The 20,890-nt window shown below is 35.9% G+C and overlaps 1 protein-coding gene across 1 annotated transcript in view; it reads left to right on the forward strand.

Moving 5' to 3' along the window:
* Positions 1–781: 781 nt before the first annotated feature.
* GPR149 (G protein-coupled receptor 149) overlaps positions 782–20,890 on the forward strand; it is a 107,435-nt gene continuing 87,326 nt past the window's right edge. Inside the window, exons 1-3 of the mRNA XM_010370619.2 lie at positions 782–2,340; positions 3,291–3,483; positions 9,747–10,195. Of these exons, the coding sequence (XP_010368921.1) occupies positions 1,360–2,340; positions 3,291–3,483; positions 9,747–10,195 (1,623 nt within the window). The 5' untranslated portion in view covers positions 782–1,359. The remainder of the gene's footprint in view (positions 2,341–3,290; positions 3,484–9,746; positions 10,196–20,890) is intronic.

A 20,890-nucleotide genomic window follows, 5' to 3' on the forward strand; every position in this document is an offset into this window, starting at 1 on the left:
GTCATGAGGCTGAGCTGAGAAGAATGCTACCCTACAGCATACTGGGAAATGCTGGACCAGAAGTACTTCTGTTAGTTACTTCTTTGCTAAATCACTCATCTTGCAAAATTGACCATTCAGAGATACAAACTATTGTATGTCCCAAATACTCTGGTTAAAAATGTAGGGTGATCTTCCTTTTAGGCCCTGTATAATATCATTGGACTTTATGGATAGTTAGACATATCATTTTTTCGAATGGCAGCCTGCTTACTTGATGCCATTGACAGAAAATAAATAGCTATAAATAAATGTCTAAAGCTAGTGTGACTCTATCCAAAGATTCTGCATAATCCCATTTAGAGTAATGAGGACTATAATGACAATCTTAAGTACACTAATTTTTTAAAAGAAATCTCCTTCATCTTATTCTTACACATGGCATTGATTATATTCTTCCTCCATTGGATTAAGAAGCAGGAAGTCTAGATAAGAATAAAAGCAGTCCCTTAGTTACTGGAGTAGCTTAGACCTCTCACAGGTGATATTTGTAGTTCACATCAAGCCTGAGCAAGTATTTAGACTAGTTTTACATGTTGAAACCAAAGGGGAAGTTTAGCAAGGACATTGTTTCTTGCTTTGAAAGAGGCAGGCTAAGATATATGTGTATATTTTGTTCACACAGTGAACTCCCCTCCCTTTTTTTTCCTGCTTCTCTCCTGCTTGGAGCTGACTCCTCCTTCCTGCAGCTCTGAGGATCACAGGCTGATTGAAGAACACAGCAGTTCAGATGGAAATCTGTGCACAAGCTCCCTCTGACTGGCTCACGCTCGCCCTCTCTCTCTCTCTCTTTCTTTCTCTCTACCTTCAAAGCTGAAACCTACCTGACAATCTCCTGCCTTTGAATCCAGCTCTGCAACCAAATGCATCATTTTACTGCTCTTAAAAGTGAACAGAGTTTGATTATCTCAAGCTACAAGCTGCTTTGCTCCATAAGAAGAACCCCAAAGGATCCAGACATCATTGGTTTTCAATGTACCTGAAGAGTTTGTTTGTTTGTTTGTTTGTTTTTTCTTTCTTCCCTGAAACTTGATGGTGGGAAGGAGTTTTTGCTTTGTTTTTAATTGGAATGTTGAAAAGTTGTTTGCTCGGATTTTTTTTTTTTTTTTTTTTAATGCTTGAAATGGAACCTAATTTTTAAATATAGCTTGAGTCAGATCTAAAGGAGACATGCCTGACCATTTGCTGAAGGACTGACCGGGAGAACATCTAGAGGGGAACTTGGTAGGAGAAATGAAATCTGATTTACAGCAGCCAGTCTTTCTTTTGAGAAAACTATCAGACTCATTGATAAGAGAAATTAAATATTGACCAAGGACAATGTCTTTATTTCTCAGTAACTTATCAACAAATGACTCTAGCCTGTGGAAAGAGAATCATAATTCTACGGACCTTTTAAATCCGCCAGGAACTCTGAATATCTATCTTTTTTGCTTGACATGTCTCCTGACTTTTGCAGCCTTGGTGGGCAGCATTTATTCACTAATTTCCCTGCTGAAGATGCAGAACAGAACTGTTGTGTCCATGCTTGTGGCTTCCTGGTCTGTGGATGATCTCATGAGCGTCCTGTCGGTGACCATCTTCATGTTTTTGCAGTGGCCAAACGAGGTCTCCGGTTACTTCCAATTTCTATGCACCACATCTGCCTTATTGTATTTATGCCAGGGCCTCTCTAGCAACTTGAAGGCGACTCTCCTAGTCTCTTACAACTTTTACACGATGCACAGGGCTGTGGGGAGCCAGACAGCCTCCAGAAGATCGGGCCAGGTGCTTGGCGTGGCGCTGACCGTGTGGACAGCCAGTCTGCTGCTCTCGGCACTCCCGTTATGCGGCTGGGGCGCCTTCGTGCGCACGCCCTGGGGATGCCTGGTGGACTGTTCCAGTTCCTACGTGCTGCTCCTCTCTACCGTGTACGCTTTGGCCTTCGGACTCCTCGTGGGCCTCTCGGTCCCACTTACATACCGATTGCTGTGTTCTGAGGAGCCGCCGAGACTCCACGCCAACTACCAGGAAATTTCCCGTGGAGCTTCAACTCCTGGGACCCCTCCTACTGCGGGAAGAGTGGTTTCTCTGTCCCCAGAGGATGCTCCCGGCCCGAGTCTGCGGCGCTCTGGAGGATGCTCCCCGAGCTCAGACACCGTGTTTGGACCGGGTGCGCCCGCTGCCGCTGGGGCTGGAGCCTGCAGGCGTGAGAACCGGGGGACTCTCTACGGCACCAGGAGCTTCACCGTGAGCGTAGCGCAGAAGCGCTTCGCTTTGATCCTAGCACTTACAAAAGTCGTCCTTTGGCTGCCCATGATGGTAAAAGTGCAGTTGCTCACAAAGCGCGAGTGTGGGTGCCAGACAGTGTAAATGAGTGTCGGGACCGGCGTCGCTGGTTTGGGGAGTCACCAAGAGACACACAGTGAAGTCCGCTTGCAAGTGTCTCTCGCTGGATTTTAGAGATGCACTTAGATAGAGGAAGGCAGTCCGGGATAGGGCTAGTTGGCCGCAAAACCTTTGCTACTAAATGCTTCTCCTTTCAAAAGTCAGGGGAGTAGAGATCGCTTTCCGTCGCGAGCGACTTAGTTTTCCATATTGATGGTGGCCAAGGATATTGTCTCACACAGCAAAATCTGAGAGTATTCAGAAAAGGAGAGAGGGAATTGAAAGGTTTTTTCCCTTCAACCTTCTGTCATCCCGTTCTAGCCGTTCCATTCCCGACTAGTAAGGACGACGCCCATCCTCAGCAGGGAGGGATAGAGGGGAGGAGATATCAGTTGTGGAGGGAGAAGACAGGGGACAAAACAGGCTTTTGTTCCTCCTTCTAGGAGGAAGCCGATTAAAAGGTAGCAGAGTGGCGCCCCGCTGTGACCAGCGCGCATGGGCGGAGGTGAGGGTCCAGGGAGGCGACAAAGACCATTCGGAGAACCAGACTCAGGTTTCCCGGACGCCTGTTTCCCAGCTAGCGTCCTCCACGTTGTAGACTGTGCCTTTCTGGTGGAGTCTTGAATAGGCAGCGGGCGCAGACCCGGCACTCAAAAGCAGAAACTCCTCCCAATCCTGTGCTGTCTGACGTAGCGGGGTGCGTCCCGCCGTTCCCAAGAGCCCACCACCAAGGACAGGGCGCCAGCTCCGTAGCAGAGCTCCCCTCTCGCTGTCAATCAGGAGAAGGAACTGGAAAGGGAACTGAGGCAGCGTGAGTGGAGAAAAGGCTTGGGAAGTACAAAGTATAATTTTAGGTTAGATCTGAAGTTCTCTTGCCCTTGCAGATGCACATGGTGGTCCAGAACGTCGTGGGGTTTCAGAGCCTTCCCTTGGAGACATTCAGCTTTCTACTTACCCTGCTGGCCACCACTGTAACCCCAGTGTTTGTCTTGTCCAAACGCTGGACCCACTTACCCTGTGGCTGCATCATCAACTGCAGGCAGAACGCATACGCAGTGGCATCCGATGGGAAAAAAAGTAAGTCCTCAACACCGCGGTGATTGGCAGCAATACTCGTTCAGTGACTTTCAGAAAAGTAGTCTATTAACAAAGCTGTCTCAGTAGGGAATGGAGAGTCCAAGGATAAATGTAAATGGTAAATAGTGAGAGGAAATTATGAAACAATCACTACCACAGTTTGGGGATAGATTTTAAATGAGGCTGGTTTTGAAAAACCCCATGAAGTGCTGTGGCACTGAATAATTATTTTAGGCAGGAAAAAAAAAAAAAGGAAAGACTAGAATTCATTTAGCACATCATGTCAACAAAGGCACTTAGATGATATATTCACCATAGTTCTTAGTCCAGAATAGAAAACAAACTCCTCTCCCAAGTCTAGAATGAGATGCAGCATTGCCATAAGAAGCTTGAATTTGAAAAGGATTATTAACCTTCTGAAAGGAGTTGAAAACTCATTACACTATAACCCATTATTATGCAATCGAACAGTAAAGAAAGGCATTTTTGTTGTTTTACTGCTTGTGTTCTTCCAGGGTTTTGGAAAGTTTTCAGAGTAAGGAATCAGAGTACTTGAAAACAGTTCCAAAACAAATTGCAAGTGTAGGCCTCTCTTTCTCTCTCTCTCTCTGTCACACACACACACACACACACACACACACACATACACGGGTGCCCTGGACCAAACACAAAAACAAACAAAACCTCAGTTTAAAAAAAAAAGGACACAAGTGACAGTTTGTTACTGTGTGTTCATGTATGAATCTAGCCAAATTATTTACTTAAAGAAGACTCTGTGTTCTGAAGAGTACACCTAGAATGAGAGTGGAAAGTAGGGTCCATTCCAGAACTCCCTAAGTGTAATTGTTCCCATATTCTAAGACAGGAAAAGTGTTGAGGAGTGAGCTGTATATTTTGACTCCGTCAGGAAGAAAAAGGATATTATTGTATTATTCCAGACAGAATATAGGATGTTTTATCACTTAATAAATCTGAGAATGCGTTAGTGTATGCTGCATTAACTGTCCTATTAATTGTCCTTTGCTCAGATCATGCAAGTATATTATTCTTTAACAGAGATGAAGGATAAATAAAAACGGTCTATCTCAGGCTATTTTGGGGTTGCAAAATCTAGAGAATATCAAAGTATACTCTGCAATCAATTAAACAACAAAGTTATTTGATGTAATTAGCCATGAACTGGCCATTTTTCTTATGTCATAATGATGGCATTTAAAATTTAGAATGTCTAGATATTTTTCAAATGACCAGAAAATTTTTTATTGTTAAGAATATCATTAAGTTTTATTAGTAGTAGATGACAGATGCATTTGTCTTTAAAATAACCTTAGAATTTATAATAATGATGTGTCTCTAAAGACTAATATCCAGAGCAACAGTGACAGGGAAAATTAATAATAAACCCTTATGGACGACTTATAAAAACATGTAACATAAAGGAAACAATTCACAAGCCTCAAAACTCTAACATTCTAATAAATCTTAGCATTTTGCCACTAAACTAGTAAACTAGCCCAGTTTTGTGACATCTAAAATTGTGAGAGGGATGAGTCTAGTGTCAGTGAAAATGAAAAGTCTTAGTGAATTAGTTGAAAGCAGTCATTTTTAAGAAGTGGGGACCATCCATCTCAGAGCTGAAAACAAAGCAGACAACAGACTTATTCTTGTAAATGACCTATGAAATATTCTACTTTCTGTACTGCACAGACAGAAGAGTCTTACGGCAGGCTAGCAGAATCAACAGTCACACTCATATCACAGGTTTGAAATTAAAAATATGTCTTTTGAGATCAAAATAATGTTTTTTTCTAAAATTACCATTGCTTTTATTTGTGTTTATTTTAAAATTCCAAAGAAGGACTTATATGAAGGCTTATAAAAAAGAAGCATGGCTTCACAAATAAAACATTGTGATAAACTTTAGTTTAAGATACTTATAGTTCAAATGACTCCATTCCCCCCATGATCCAGGCTGTGATATCAGAACTTTCTGAAAATAACAGTGATGTGTTTCTACTGTCTGAGAAGCCACCATCAATTTTTGCTATTGCTAGTATAACACAACAAAATTTTAAAACCCCAAACATAGCACATGCTTAGGTGGACCAGGTGGTTGATCAGCTAGAGTATCTTAATTCTTCGATGGTTCGAGTTGTATGTTTAAACTTTTTGTCCATAACAAACTAAGATTCCCTCTCTTTATATCCTTTATCAGTCAGCGGACTTCAGAAGCAAGGGAGAGAAAATATTTTTTCCCTAACATATTTATCATAGGTTAATTTTGAAGATGTAAATATAATTATAAAGCTCAACTTCACTAAATGGGAACTGAGAGATGTGCAACCAGAAAATGAATGTGAGCAGTGGAAAAATAATTTGCAGAAATAATAATCCTCTCCTGTTTCCAACAAGAATCTGTACTACTAGTGTCTCAAAAGTGTTTTTTTTTTTTTTTTTTTTTTTTTCAAATGATTTTAACATAGAGGTCTGGGGCAGTAGACATATTGGTTGGATATAGCTTTCAGACCCATTTTGTTTGCCTGACATGATGTTTTTTCAACAGTTAAATGTCAAATACATTATATAAAAAATAGATTTTTGATCTTTATTTTTTGACAAAACGATAGTATCTGGTAAGTGATACTACTCTGAAGAATGATTTTTTTTTACAAGTTGATATAATTACTCACATCTAAAATTGTAATTGGCAAGATGTGATTAAAAGCAGAAGACTAGAGCTAATTCATGTTTTATCGAGGATTTTGGAAGAATAAAGATTTTGCTTTTAAGAACAAAAAATTATATTTATTTTTAAGATGTTTGGTTTAAATTTCAAAGGATTCTGGACAATATTCTGATGGTTTTTAAGTTTCTTGAAAATTATTAATCAATGAAAGATCTCTGACTTTCATAGACAGAAATACAAAATACAAAACATACAAAAAAATACAAAATACAAAATACACAAAATACAAAAAAAGTTTTTAAAAAATCTCAACTATGTAATTTTTCAGTGAAATAAAACTATAGCACTGTCAAGGCCTTCCTCCTATAAAGAAATCAATATTATAAAGATACCACTTTTTTGAAATCATATTTTATTCAGCTAGCATCATGGAGTCAAGGCTAACCTAGAAAACCATTCCTATCACATCAAGCATGATTCCTACAGGTTGCTCCATTCATTCATTCATTCGCTCACTCAATAAACAAATATTTATTAGGGAAAACGTCACTATATGTCTAGCACTGTGCCGCATGTTCAATAAGGAACAGAAATTCCCAACAGAAATTCTGTTCAATAAGGAACAGAAATTCCATAAGGGTCATTCAGCGCATGACCCATGAGCTGAATTTGGTTCAAAGATCTGGTTTTTAACCAATGTTTATAGTTACTTATAACTAATCTTAATTATGGACCGAAATTTTAAGATCAGGATATTTTATATCAAGTCTATGAACCTGGTTTGTCTGAAAAATTAGAATTCTTGACAACACAACCCCTAATCTCCCCACAAATGGCTGGAGCTGAGAATCCTGCTTTAGGTGGAGAAAGAGCTTTCCCATTTGTCTTTGTTAATAATTAATGTTAGCTAACTGGTCTCATAGACACTTTTTATTTTCTGCTTTTGGTTCATTAAAAAAAAAAAAAAAAAACCTAGTCTTTACCCTCAAAGAACTTAGAAATGATTAGTTTTGACTCTGATTCTCATATTTTCTTCAACATAATTTTGATTATTAACTATATTAATGTATTTTTATAGGGATTCACCCCCTTACAACCAGCCTCTCATCTTACATTGTCAACTTTGTGATATTGTTATAACCTATTATCTCAACTTAAGTATCTCAGGTACATTAGTTACTTCAGGCAGAATTTGCCGTTTAAGTGATAAGTCACTAACAAGAAATGTTTCATTGATTATACTGCATAATTACTGTATTTCCTCTGACTTAAAAACAGCACATTGTGTAACTCTGCTTCCATTAACATAATTCTTTCATGGGTCTGATTAGCAGTAAGGCAATTTCTTTTTTTTTTTTTTTTTTTTTTTTTTTGAGACGGAGTCTCGCTCTGTCACCCAAGCTGGAGTGCACTGGCCAGATCTCAGCTCACTGCAAGCTCCGCCTCCCGGGTTCACGCCATTCTCCTGCCTCAGCCTCCGGAGTAGCTGGGACTACAGGCGCCAGCCACCTCGCCCGGCTAGTTTTTTTGTATTTTTTAGTAGAGACGGGGTTTCACCGTGTTAGCCAGGATGGTCTCGATCTCCTGACCTTGTGATCCGCCCGCCTCGGCCTCCCAAAGTGCTGGGATTACAGGCTTGAGCCACCGCGCCCGGCCAAGCAATTTCAAATAAAGGCAAATAACTCCAATTCTGAAAACAGCTAGCTTTAAATTCAGATTATTTTACCTGTAAGTAATCTTCAGTAGCATTTGTCTGTCACCCCCAGTTTTCTCCAGCATAAAATAGAATCAATAAGATTTTTACTAAGTAGGATTGTTGGTGTGTTAAATGAGATATTCGATGGGCAAAACGACCTCAGAATGTTCTATCACATCATGGTCTCTTGATAATCCTCTTTTCTTTTCATAACCTACCTCACACAGCCCTTTGTCCCTTGTGACATGGAGGTGAAGTCCCCATTAACACATTCTGCACACTCCTTCACAAACATTACTCATTTTTGCTTTATATATTTGAGATTACAATGTGCAACTAATAAAATTATAGTCATAGACATCAATTTTATCATGTTATATCACAAAATTGGGATTTTATGATAGCATTTGTTTTCTTAATGGCCTTGAATTGACAATTTGTCACTTTGTATCTTTTTTGGAGAAAAATAGAAACCCATCAATAATTTAAACATTATTTTAATTCTTTCACCTTTCACATTCTTAGAGCAAGTTAAACAGCATAACTTGATTTTACTTGACTACAGTACTAGAAAAGGTCAATACAAATATAAATGAGACAGTATATAAAATATGAACATCTATTTCTACTTTTATTTTTTCTTTGAATCAAAATTTTTCTTGTTTGTGTTCTGGCCTAAACAACAATGAATGATACTGATAAATTCTACTTTTCAGTCAGCAGAATTGGTTTACAAATCTTAGATTCTGAGAAACATCTCAGTAATAGAATCTGCATATGAATGACACTAGGGTATATTACAAAATGAATCAAATTTTACTTATTTTTATAGAAAGTTTAAAGCTTTTCATACTTTTTTTCTACCAAAGACAGCTAAATATCTCACTATAAAACACAGAGCTATCAAAGTAGAAAATTTGTTTGAAACAAACCATGTTTTGACAGATGAAAGTAAAAACATTAAATTATATCTTGTCTACCACCTTAATATAACTTGATTCTTAATATATAAAACTTATCTAGCATTTAATGACATTCAAAATAAAAATTGTATCACTTTCTGTTACTTTCTTGTTTTTTATTCTAAGACTTTGCATCACTCCACCAACTAATAGTACTATAATTAGTATATCATCATATTTCACCTGATTTAAATCATAAAAATTTTATGCATTCCTGCTAAACTCTTGTAATAATCAGCTTTATAGACATTATAAAGTGCTTCAATTTGTTAAAAATATGAATCCGTCTAATTTTTTACCGTTCAATTCACATTTACTTGTATCAGAAATGTACATGTTACTTTTTTAAATTTAAAAGCTACTTAGCAGCATGGTCTAATTTTAAATGTTTGCATTTATAGACATACAAATGACAAAAATTATACACCAAAATATTTAAACAAGTTATATTTATTGGCGGTATTCTCAGCTGAATAACTCATGTAATATTAAGACTACTTAATAATTAATTTCTAGCAAAATAAAATTTATAAATAATATATCTTATCCCAAAATATAAGGAAACGTGCAAAATAATTGGTTAGTTAGACTAACATAAGCTAAAACAATGTATTTGAGAATTTCCTGATGTATGGCTAAGTTTTTGTTATATAAGGCTTCTCTAGTGACCAAAAGAGTTTTTAAGATTGTATGTATTTCAAGACCCTCATTGTGTAAATGAGAAAAATTAGGCACAGGGTAATAAGATAATTTTGTGAAGCATAATTTCTTTGCATAATTGACAAAAAGTAAATGAAGATAGTTTTAAAACTTAAAACAATCAAGTTGAATGCACTTTCTATTTTTATTTGCTATATATAGCCAATGTGGTTTATATCTACCTTACTAGCCATAAACTGTTGTTTTTATTTTTACTCAGTCAACAGAAAAGGCTTTGAATTCAATCTATCATTCCAAAAAAGTTATGGGATTTATAAAATAGCACATGAAGATTACTATGATGATGATGAAAATTCCATATTCTATCACAACCTGATGAACTATGAGTGTGAAACTACAAAAGACCCTCAGAGAGACAACCGTAACGTCTTCAATGCTATAAAAGTAGAAATCAGCACCACGCCCTCTCTGGACAGCTCCACACAAGGCGGCATCAACAAATGCACAAATACTGATATTACAGAAGCCAAACAGGATATCAACAACAAAAAGGGTGCATTTTCTGACAAAACAGGAGGGGATATTCACTATGAAGAAACTACCTTTTCTGAAGGGCCAGAAAGAAGACTGTCTCATGAAGAGAGTCAGAAACCAGATATTTCAGACTGGGAGTGGTGTAGGAGTAAATCAGAAAGAACCCCTCGTCAGGTACAGTAAAGATTGTTCTTGCTGTTAAATTAAAGGTGTTGCTAAATGTGATAGCCATGAAAAACATTATCAGTTGTTTATTTTATTCAATCTAGTCCAACATTAACTTCACTTGCCTCAATTAATTTCCATGATATTTAATTTTATTTCAAAGTGTCTTTTGAAGGACTTTTTAATTCTTTTAATCAGTTTAAAATCTATACATTTTACAATAGGAAGAGTTAAACAGGCTCTTTAAGAAGAGTAGGGCATTCTTTTTTAACCTCAAGTAACCTGCATAAATTCAGATTAGATTCTCAGAACTCACGGTTCAAATTAATTTAGTTTGTACATTTTATTTTTCCCTCCTCCATTCCAAAGGTATCTCTTAAGTCTCCAAGGGAAGTTTTTTTTTTTTTTTTTTTTCCATGCAAAGGCAAATATTTATACAACTTGCAGTGAGAAGTGTTGTTCTGTTGAAAGTATATTAGGCAGCTTGCCTATCAGTCTTACTAGAACTAATCCCTCCAGTACCCAGCAGAAAAAAAATTATTCCAGACTACATTCAGGTGAGCATTTGCAAGCCCTTATGAATGTTCCATCTCCTTAAATATGGAAGAATGGTTTTATAGTATTTAATAAAGCTAAAAGAATTTGCATTTGAATTTCTCGTCCTTTCCTAGATTTCAGCCTTCCTAAAATGGTGAGGGATCCTTCTTATTTATTGAAATGGCAGTGTGACATTGATATGAGATTTTTTTCTTTCTCCAAGCTCTCATATGTGATAATTAAGTTGCCCTTGCTTTCCACACTATTGATTTCCTAGGAAAAAGGAGTCTTTTTTCTACATGAGTTAATGGAAATCAGAATCTACATGCACCTAATCTCTGGAATCAAAAGCATTATTTTAGAAATACACTGATAGGAATAATGTATTCATTGATCAAAAGTATGATCATATAACACGAACTATAAATATGAGCAGAATAATTTGAGATTTTCTTTATTCTCAGTAAGTAAAACTACTAGTCTCCTGATATCATTGTTTTTAAAGTGAGTTCAATAGTAAAAGAAGGTGTATAAAATATAAGAAGAGATAGCCGGGCGCAGTGACTCACGCCTGTAATCCCAGCACTTTGGGAGGCCGAGGCGGGTGGATCACGAGGTCAGGAGATCCAGACCATCCTGGCTAACACGGTGAAACCCCGTCTCTACTAAAAAATACAAAAAATTAGCCGGGCGTGGTGGCGGCGCCTGTAGTCCCAGCTACTCGCGAGGCTGAGGCAGGAGAATGGCGTGAACCCGGGAGGCGGAGCTTGCAGTGAGCCGAGATCGCACCACTCACTCCAGCCTGGGCGACAGAGCCAGACTCCGTCTCAAAAAAAAAAAAAAAAAAAAAAAGAAAGAAAGAAAGAAAAAAAAAGAAGAGATAGTTGTGCATATTGTTTAGAGATTAGAAATCAAAGGAAAATATCACTAAATATTTGTCATAAATTACATAATACAGTAAAAGGTGGAGGCCAAAGAACACAACACTCCATATGTTTAGAAAAAATGTGTTTTCCCAGCTAAGAGGGGAATTCCAACACTTTCATCATCAATTTGCTCCTAAATAATCTAAACCTCTTAGTCTTGCACTTAGAAATTGTTTTAAGTCATGTTCATAATGAAGCAAGTGTGTGTGTGTGTCCATCTCAATAACTTGTAACTACCTTGGGTGCTAGTCACCTATATCATCCTCATGATTACCCCTTACGGATTACAGCTATCTTGAATCTTACTCATATTTTTGTTACATTCTTTTATCACAAATGTATGTACTTCTAACATAACACAATGTTTAGCTTTGCTAATTTTGAGCCTTCTAAAGATGGTATCATGCTGTATATAGTCTTCTGGGGCCTGCTTTTGTTCATTTAACATTACTGAGTAGCTCAATTTTCTTATTTATTTCATCAAAACTGTTGGAATTATTATCTAAAATACCACAACTAAATGCCTTCATTTAAAAGCCTTGGTTATAGTTTGGAAAGTAGAGTCAAATAACTGTAACTAGAACATGAATAACTGTAACTAGAATGTGAAAGAATCAGACACGTTTGCACAGAAGAATGATGAAGAACAACTTCCCCACAATCTTCTTTAAATCAAAAATTAAAATGATTTATGTGAAGTATAAAACTTTGATCAATCCAGATATCTTTCAGTTATAAATATTGGCTTGTTAAATATAGATATTTAAACAACTGTAATGATCAAGTCTTTCAGGAAACTTCTCTGAAATGGTCACCATGAAAAATAATGATTAGAGGTAAGATGGATAATACAATATTCTGGAAAGTTAAAACTTTTTATTTCCAGGGCCTAATTAAAATTAAATAAAATACTATCATAAATTTTAAAACAACAGGAAGAAATCCTAAACCGCAGATTGACGTTTTTCGTATAACCTTCCCTTAGTAAAAGTACCTGTGGTCTTTAAGGTTAGCCTCAAATAGAAATACAAAATGTTAAATTAAAAAAGTGTTACAAAATTATACGAAACATTTTAAAGCACAAAGTTTAAAATGTTCACATTGTAATTTAAAATGTTAGCAAAAAATGCATTTAGGACTGAAAACCTTATGAGAACTTTTCCTAAGACCAAAACAGCTTTTAATTCTTACCCTTTTCTTCAGCAGCAAATATTACATGGAAGTGAATGATGACTTAGAAAGGACTTTCATTTTTATCTTTTTCTTCCCAGTGCCGTTTGTTGCTTTCAGCTATGTTAACATATGTATCTTATATAGTGATGCATTAAACTGTTGGTAGACACTGCAGTTACTCTATAAAAACACTACTTCTTTTGATTGTTTTATGGTTGTACTTTCAAACATTTAGGCTCAATTTATCAATTTGTGTCTAACGGTACTACATTTAATAGTATGTGTTCTCGGGATTTTTTTAAAAAGCAGATTTGGTTTTAAACATATTTAGTGAGCTCTCCTTTATTTGTACAATATGCTTTGTTTAATTTTTTATTGAAGTTTATGTTAACAATTCTCAGTATATTTTCTTGGAAGTCCTGGTAGGAGTGAGACTATCATCACATCAAGGTTAAGGTGTAGAAATGATGGTAATAGAATGGCTTCAGTAGATTTAAATGTGATCCAATAAAATTTACAAGAATTGAAGGTATTCATAAGACTGAAATTCAATTTTAACCTGGTCACATAATTGCTTCTTTTTGAACACCTAATAAGTAGAAATCTAAGCAGTTTACCATTTTGAAAGTCCAGAAGGAATAGTCAGAAGTGTCAGAGATTTTTAGTTAGAAAGTCTTAATGCGATAGCCACTGGTATGACTCTTTCTGAAATGAAATGATAATTTTCTAGAACCCCAAATTTTGTCATCTATGAATAAAGAAAATTAGACTTATAAAATAATCAGCTGGCCTGTGAGTGATCACTCTATTTTCTCTTTTAATACTAAGTTCATAAAATTACCTGGATTCCATTTTCTTTCCTTTTAATATTCTGTTTTAGAGTTCCAGAAACTCACTCATTTATTTTTGTGAATCAAAAACATAGATATCCTCAAACTTTTAATCTATTTACAATCCTATCATTATAGGATCTGTAAGGTACAAGGTCCTCCATTTTGCCAGTAGGATGTTTTAAAAACAGATTCTGGAAGGTTCCCTCTCAAGTGAAAGACAAACCAGGGGGAGGTAATTGTGTTTAAATTTGCTACATAGTCACTTAGCTTAAGGGATAAATAAGGCCAACAAGAACTAATTTTAATGTCGCCTGAGAATCAAGGAAATTTTATTTTCATTTTAAGGAAAATGTTTTAGCTATCTAAAAACAGTTTTCTAAAGTTATGTTGTATCAGTTGTTAATAGAGTTTAGTAGCAGTATTGGTTTCTATAGTATTTTTAAAATATTATTGTTTATTTAAGTAATTTTCATAGGAAACTACAGAATCTAAAAGCTAGCTAGACTATTTTGAGTTCTTTAGATCAGAGCCTCTCAGGCTTTAATGTGCATACTAGTCAAATGGGTATCTTATTAAAATGTGGATTTTGATTGATTAGGTAAGAGATGGGTCCAAGATTCTCCATTCCTAATAAGCTTCCAGATAATTTCTGTACAAAACCAAGGTCCCACCTCAGACCTACAGAATCAAAATCCTGCAGTAGGCTAATATACACATTAAAAATTTAAAAGCACTGCTTTAGATTCTAATTGCTAGAGAATGGGCATGAGTTTGAAGTGCAGGGCAAAATTAATTCTTTCTGTTTAAGATATGACCCATTAAGTATAAAGCTGGAAGAAAATACTCAATACACATATCTCTTCCCTCTTCCTAAAAACTGTGCATCTTTTCTTTTCACTTTAAAAAACAAACTATTTTAAAAATGAGGACAGCATATTGCTGTTTTCTGTGACACTATTAGCTTAAAATGAAGATGCCTAAACTTGCCTCTGAGTAATTTCTGACATTTTAACTGAAATGACCATACTAGAAAAAATTCACTTAAAACCTATTTATAGCCTCCACCTGGTCATCTTAACAAAATGATCATCTGGAATATACTTTAATTTTGACTACATTCATTTGTTTGAAGTGCTTAGTTTATTACTCCCTGTTCAGAAATTTGAAAATTTGCTACACTGCCTAGTTTTTATAAAAGTATAAACTTTATTGTTTTTATAATTATTAAACTAACTTATAATTATTGTAGAAAATCTAGAAATTGCCGATAGGCAAAGAAAAAAACTCATTTCCACCTACCCAGAGTTAACCACTGTTTACATTTTGCTGTATAAAATATCACACTCTTTTCTATGCATACATTTTTACTTTTGACAAAAACAAACAAACAAACAAAAACAGTCCTGCTGTATGTACTGCATGCACTCTGCTTTTCTCCACTTAACAGCATAACTTTAACCTCAATTTAATTGTTTCATCCCTTTGTGTCATTATCTGGGAACCTAAGGGAATTTTATTCTAAACTACTTCAGATATTTCATAGTACATTTTGTGATCCTCACAGCATGCATCATTTTGCCGCAATGAGTAAAAATAGCTCTAACTGCTCACGTTCTACAAATTCAAGGGAATTAGCATTGGATCAAAACTTGCATTGAATCACATAATTTACCTGTTGGCTAAGAATTCTGTTAACATTCTCATAAAAGTCTCCTGGCTTATGAAACCTAAAAGATTGTGTACTGAAGTGACCCAGCTGTGGCTTAAATCTCTCCTTGGTTACTCTCTACTTGAACTCAAGTAACTAGGAATTCACTATATTTTTAAAACTTTTTATTGTGAGCTAATACATGACCTACAAAACAGTTGCAAAAAATAGTACAAAGTTTCAATATATCTTAATTCAGTTCCCACTAACGTAAACATGTTACACTGTACAATGCAATTATCAAGAAATTAATAACTAATCTCTAAATTTTATTTCAGTTTTACCAATTTTCCTCTTTCTGGTTCTGGATCTAATCCCTGATGATATATTGTACTTGTTTTTATGACTCCTTACCTCCAATTTGTAACAGTTTCTCACTCTTTCTTCGTCTTGCATGATGTTTACTCTTTTGAAGACTACTAGCCAATTTTGTTTTTGTTTTTGGAATACCCCTCATTAGTAATTGTCTTATTTTTCAGTTGATAGAATTAAAGACAAGAATATCACCAAAGTGATGTTTGTCTTTTCTAGTTCGTCATATCAAAAGGTACATGATGTTGATACATCTTATGATGGTGATGTTCCCTTCATAAAATTGGTGTCTGCCAGATTTCTTCATGTAAAGCTTCTATTTTTCCCCCTTGTGATTTTTAAGTGTCTTGTGGAGAGATATTTTGAGGTTATGCAGATATTATGCTTCATATCACAACTTGCCCACTAACTTTAGCATGCACTTATGAATCTTACCTGCAACAGTTATTATGTAATGGTAATTTTCTATTTCTACCATTATTCTTTTTGTTTCATTCTTTGCATATTACAAATAAGGAGGTGGTAAACATTTTTATACATGATTCCTGATGCACATAAACACATTTAAAATTTTTTTTATTTCAATAGTTTTTTTTTGTTTTTTTTTTTTTTTTTTTTTTTGATATCGAGTCTCTGTCACCCAGGCTGGAGTGCAGTGGCGCCATCTCGGCTCACTGCAAGCCCCGCCTCCCGGGTTCACGCCATTCTCCTGCCTCAGCCTCCCGTGTAGCTGGGACTACAGGTGCCCGCCACCATGCTCGGCTAATTTTTTTGTATTTTTAGTACAGACGCGGTTTCACCGTGTTAGCCAGGATGATCTTGATCTCCTGACCTCGTGATCCGCCTGTCTTGACCTCTCAAAGTGCTGAGATTACAGGCGTGAGCCACTGCACCCAGCCTATTTCAATAGGTTTTTAGGGAACCTGTGGTGTTTGGTTGCAAAAGTTCTTTAGTGGTGATTTCTGAGATTTTGGTGCACCCATCACCCGACTAGTGTACACTGTACCCAATGTGTAGTCTTTTATCCCTAGCTAAACCCACCCTTTCTCCTGAGTCTCCAAAGTCCAGTGTATCATTCTTACACTTTTGCATCCTCATGGCTTAACTCACACATATGAATGAGAATATGTGATGTTTGATTTTTGATTTCTGAGTTGCTTCACTTAGAATAATAGTCTCTAATTCTATGCAGGTTGCTGTGAATGCCAATATTTTGTTCCTTTTTATGGCTGAGTAGTATTCCTTGTATATATACACCACAATTTCTTTATCAACTCGTTGATTGATAGGGTTTTGGGCTGGTTCCATATTTTTGTGATTACAAATTCTGCTGTGATAAACATGCATGTGCAGGTATGTTTTTCATATAATGACTTCTTTTCCTCTGGGTAGATACCTACTAGTGGGATTGCTGGATCAAATGGTATATCACTTTTAGTTCTTCAAGGAATTTCCACACTGTTTTCTATAATGGTTGTACTAGTTTACATTACCACCAACAGTGTAAAAGTGTTCCCGTTTTACCACATCCCTGCCAACATCTATTATTTTTTTACTTTATAATTATGGCCATTCTTGCAAACGTGAGGTGGTATCACATTGTGATGTTGATTTGCATTTCCCTGATCATTAGTGATGTTGAGCATTTTTCTGTGTGCTTCTGGCCATGTGTGTATCTTCTTTTGAGAATTGTCTATTCATATCCTTTGCCCACTTTTTGGTGGGATTGTTTATTCCTCGATGACCTATTTGAGTTCTTTGTAGATTCTAGATATCACTCTTTTGTCAGATGTATAGACTGTGAGGATTTTTTCCCCATCCTATGGCTTGTCTGTTAACTCTGCTGATTATTGCTTTCACTGTGCAGAAGCTTTTTAGTTTACTGAAATCCCATCTATTTATCTTCATTTTTGTTGCATTTGCTTTTATGTTCTTGGTCGTTAAGACTTTAACTAAGCCAATATCTAGAAGGGTTTTGCCAATTTTATCCTATAGGATATTTATGACTTCAGGTCTTAGATTTAAGTTGTGATCCATCTTGGGTTGATTTTTGCATAAGGTGAAAGGTGAGGATCCAGTTTCTTTCTTTTACATGTGACTTGCCAAGTAGCCCAGCACCATTTGTTGAATAGGATGTCCTTTCCCCCACTTTATGTTTTTGTTTGCTTTGTCAAAGATGAGTTAACTGTAAGTATTTGGTTTTATTTCTGGATTCTCTATTCTGTTCCATTGGTATATGTGTCTGTTTTTATGCCAGTACCATAATATTTTGGTGACCATGGCCTTGTATTATAGTTTGAATTTGGGAAATGTAACTCCTCCAGATTTGTTCTTTTTGCTTGGTCTTGCTTTGGCTATGTGGGCTCTTTTTTTGGTTCCACATGAATTTTAGGACTGTTTTTTCTAGTTCTGTGAAGGAATGATGGTGGTATTTTGATGGGAATTGCATTGAATTCATAGATTTCCTTTGGCAATAAGGTCATTTTCACAAAATTGATTATACCCATACGTGAGCATGGAATGTGTTTCCATTTGTTTGTGTCATCTATGATCTCTTTCAGCAGTGTTTGGTAGTTTTCCTTGTCTTTCACCTCCAAGTATTTTACTGTTTTTGCAGCTGTTGTGAAAGGGGTTGAGTTATTGGTTTGATTCTCAATTTGGTTGCTGTTGATGTATAGTAGATCTACTGATTTGTGTACATTAATTTGTGTCCTGAAACTTTGCACATTTATTTACCAGTTCTAGGTGCTTTTTGGATGAGTCATTAGGGTTTTCCAGGATCATCGCAAACAGCAACAATTTGACTTCCTCTGTGCCAATTTGCCCTTTATTCCTTTCTCTTGTCTGATTGCTTGGCTAAGACTTCTATGTTGAATAGAAGTGATGAAAGAGGGTATCCTTGTCTTGAGAAGTTCCACGTCTCAGGGAGTATGTTTTCTACTTTTCCCTGTTCAGTATAATGTTGGCTGTGGATTTGTCATAGATGGCTTTTATTACCTTAAGATATGTCCCTTGTATGCTGATTTTGCTGAGGGTTTTAATCATAAAGAGATACTGGGTTTTGTCAAATGCTTTTTCTGCATCTATTGAGATGATTATGTGATTTTTGTTTGTAATTCGGTTTGTGTGGTGTATTACATTTATGGACTTACATATGTAAAACCATTCCTGCATCCCTGGTATGAAACCCACTTGATCATGGTGGATTCTCTTTTTGACATGCTGTTGGATTCAGTTAGCTAGTGCTTTGTTGAGGATTTTTGCATCTATGTTCATCAGGAATACTGGCCCATAGTTTTCTTTAGTTGTTATGTCCTTCCCTGGTGTTGATATTAGAGTGATACTGGCTTTGTAGAATGATTTTGGAAGAATTCTCTCTTTCTCTATCTTTTGGAATAGTGTCAATAGGATTGGTACCAATTTTTCTTTGGATGTCTGATAGAATTCAGCTGTGAATTTGCCTGGTCCTGGACTTTTTTTGGTTGGCAAATTTTTAATTACATTTTAATCTTGCTGCTTGTTATTGGTCTGTTTAAAGATTCTATATCTTCCTGGTTTAATCTAGAAGAGTTGTATAGTTCTGGGAATTTATTCATCTCCTCTAGGTTATTTGGTTTATGTGCATAAAGGCATTCATATTAGCCTTGAATAATCTTCTGTATGTGTGTGGTATCAGCTGTAATATTTCCCATTTCATTTGTAATTGAGCTTATTTGGATTTTCTCTCTTCTTTTCTTGATTAATCTCGCTAATGGTCTAGAGATTTTATTTATCTTTTCAAAGAACCAGCTTTTTGTTTCATTTATCTTTTGTATTTTTGTTTGTTTGTTTGTTTCAATTTCATTTAGTTCTGCTCTGATATTTGTTATTTCTTTCCTTCTGCTGGGGTTGGGTTTGAATTGTTCTTGTTTCACCAGTTCCATGTCTATTTGTGTTCTTTCAGAATTTTTGGTGTAGGTATTTAATACTATAAACTTTGCTCTCAGCACCACTTTTGCTGTGTCCCAGAGGTTTTGATAAGTTTTGTCACTATTATCATTCAGTTCAAAGAATTTTTAAATTTCTATCTTGATTTCATTTTTGACCCAATAGTCATTCGGGAGCAGGTTATTTAATTTCCATGTATTTGCCTGCTTTTCAGGCTTCCTTTTGGAGTTGGTTTTCAATTTTATTCCACTGTGGTCTGAAAGAATACTTAATACAATTTCAATTTTCTTAAATTTACTGAGACTTGTTTTGTGGCTTATCATATGGTCTATCTTGGAGAATGTTCCATGTGCTGATGAATAGAATGTATATTCTATTGGGTAGAATGTTCTATAAATATCTGTTAAATCCATTTGTTCTAGGATACAGTTTAAGTTCATTGTTTCTTTGTTGACTTTGCGTCTTGATGACCTGTCTAGTGCTGTCTTTGGAGTATTAAAGTCCCCCACTATTATTGTGCTGCCATCTGTCTCATTTCTTAGGTCTAGTGGTAATAGTTTTATAAATCTGGGAACTCCAGTGTTAGGTGCATGTATATTTAGAATTGTGATTATTTTCCTGTTACGCTAGTTCTTTTTTCATTGCACAATGTCCCTCTTTGTCTTTTTAAACTGCTGTTGCTTTACAGTTTGCTTTGTCTGATGTAAGCATAGCTACTCTTGCTCACTTTTGGTGTCCATGTGAATCCTTATGTCTTAGGTCAGTCTCCTGAAGATGGCAGAAACTTGGTTAGTGAACTCTTATCCACTCTGCCATTCTGTATCTTGTAAGTGGAGCATTTAGACCATTTACATTCAATGTTAGTATTGAGATGTGAGAAACTATTCTATCCTTCATGGTATTTGTTGCCTGAATACTTTGGGTTTTTTTCATTGCGTTATTGTTATACAGGTCCTATGAGATTTATGCTTTTAGGGGGTTCTGTTTTGGTGTATTTTGAGGATATGTTTCAATAGTTAGAGCTCATTTTAGCAGTTCTTGTAGTGCTGGCTTGGTAGTGGCAAATTCTCTCAGCATTTGTTTTTCTGAAAAGGACTGTGTCTTTCCTTCATTTATGAAGCTTAATTTCACTGGATACAAAATTCCTGGATGATGATTGTTTTGTTTAAGGAGGCTAAACGTAGGACCCCAATCTCTTCTAGGGTGTAGGATTTCTGCTGAGAAATCTGCTGTTAATCTGATAGGTTTTCCTTTGTAGGTTACCTGATGCTTTTGCCTCACAGTTCTT

The sequence above is a fragment of the Rhinopithecus roxellana genome, chromosome 1, assembly GCF_007565055.1.
Source record: "Rhinopithecus roxellana isolate Shanxi Qingling chromosome 1, ASM756505v1, whole genome shotgun sequence".
NCBI lineage: Eukaryota > Metazoa > Chordata > Mammalia > Primates > Cercopithecidae > Rhinopithecus > Rhinopithecus roxellana.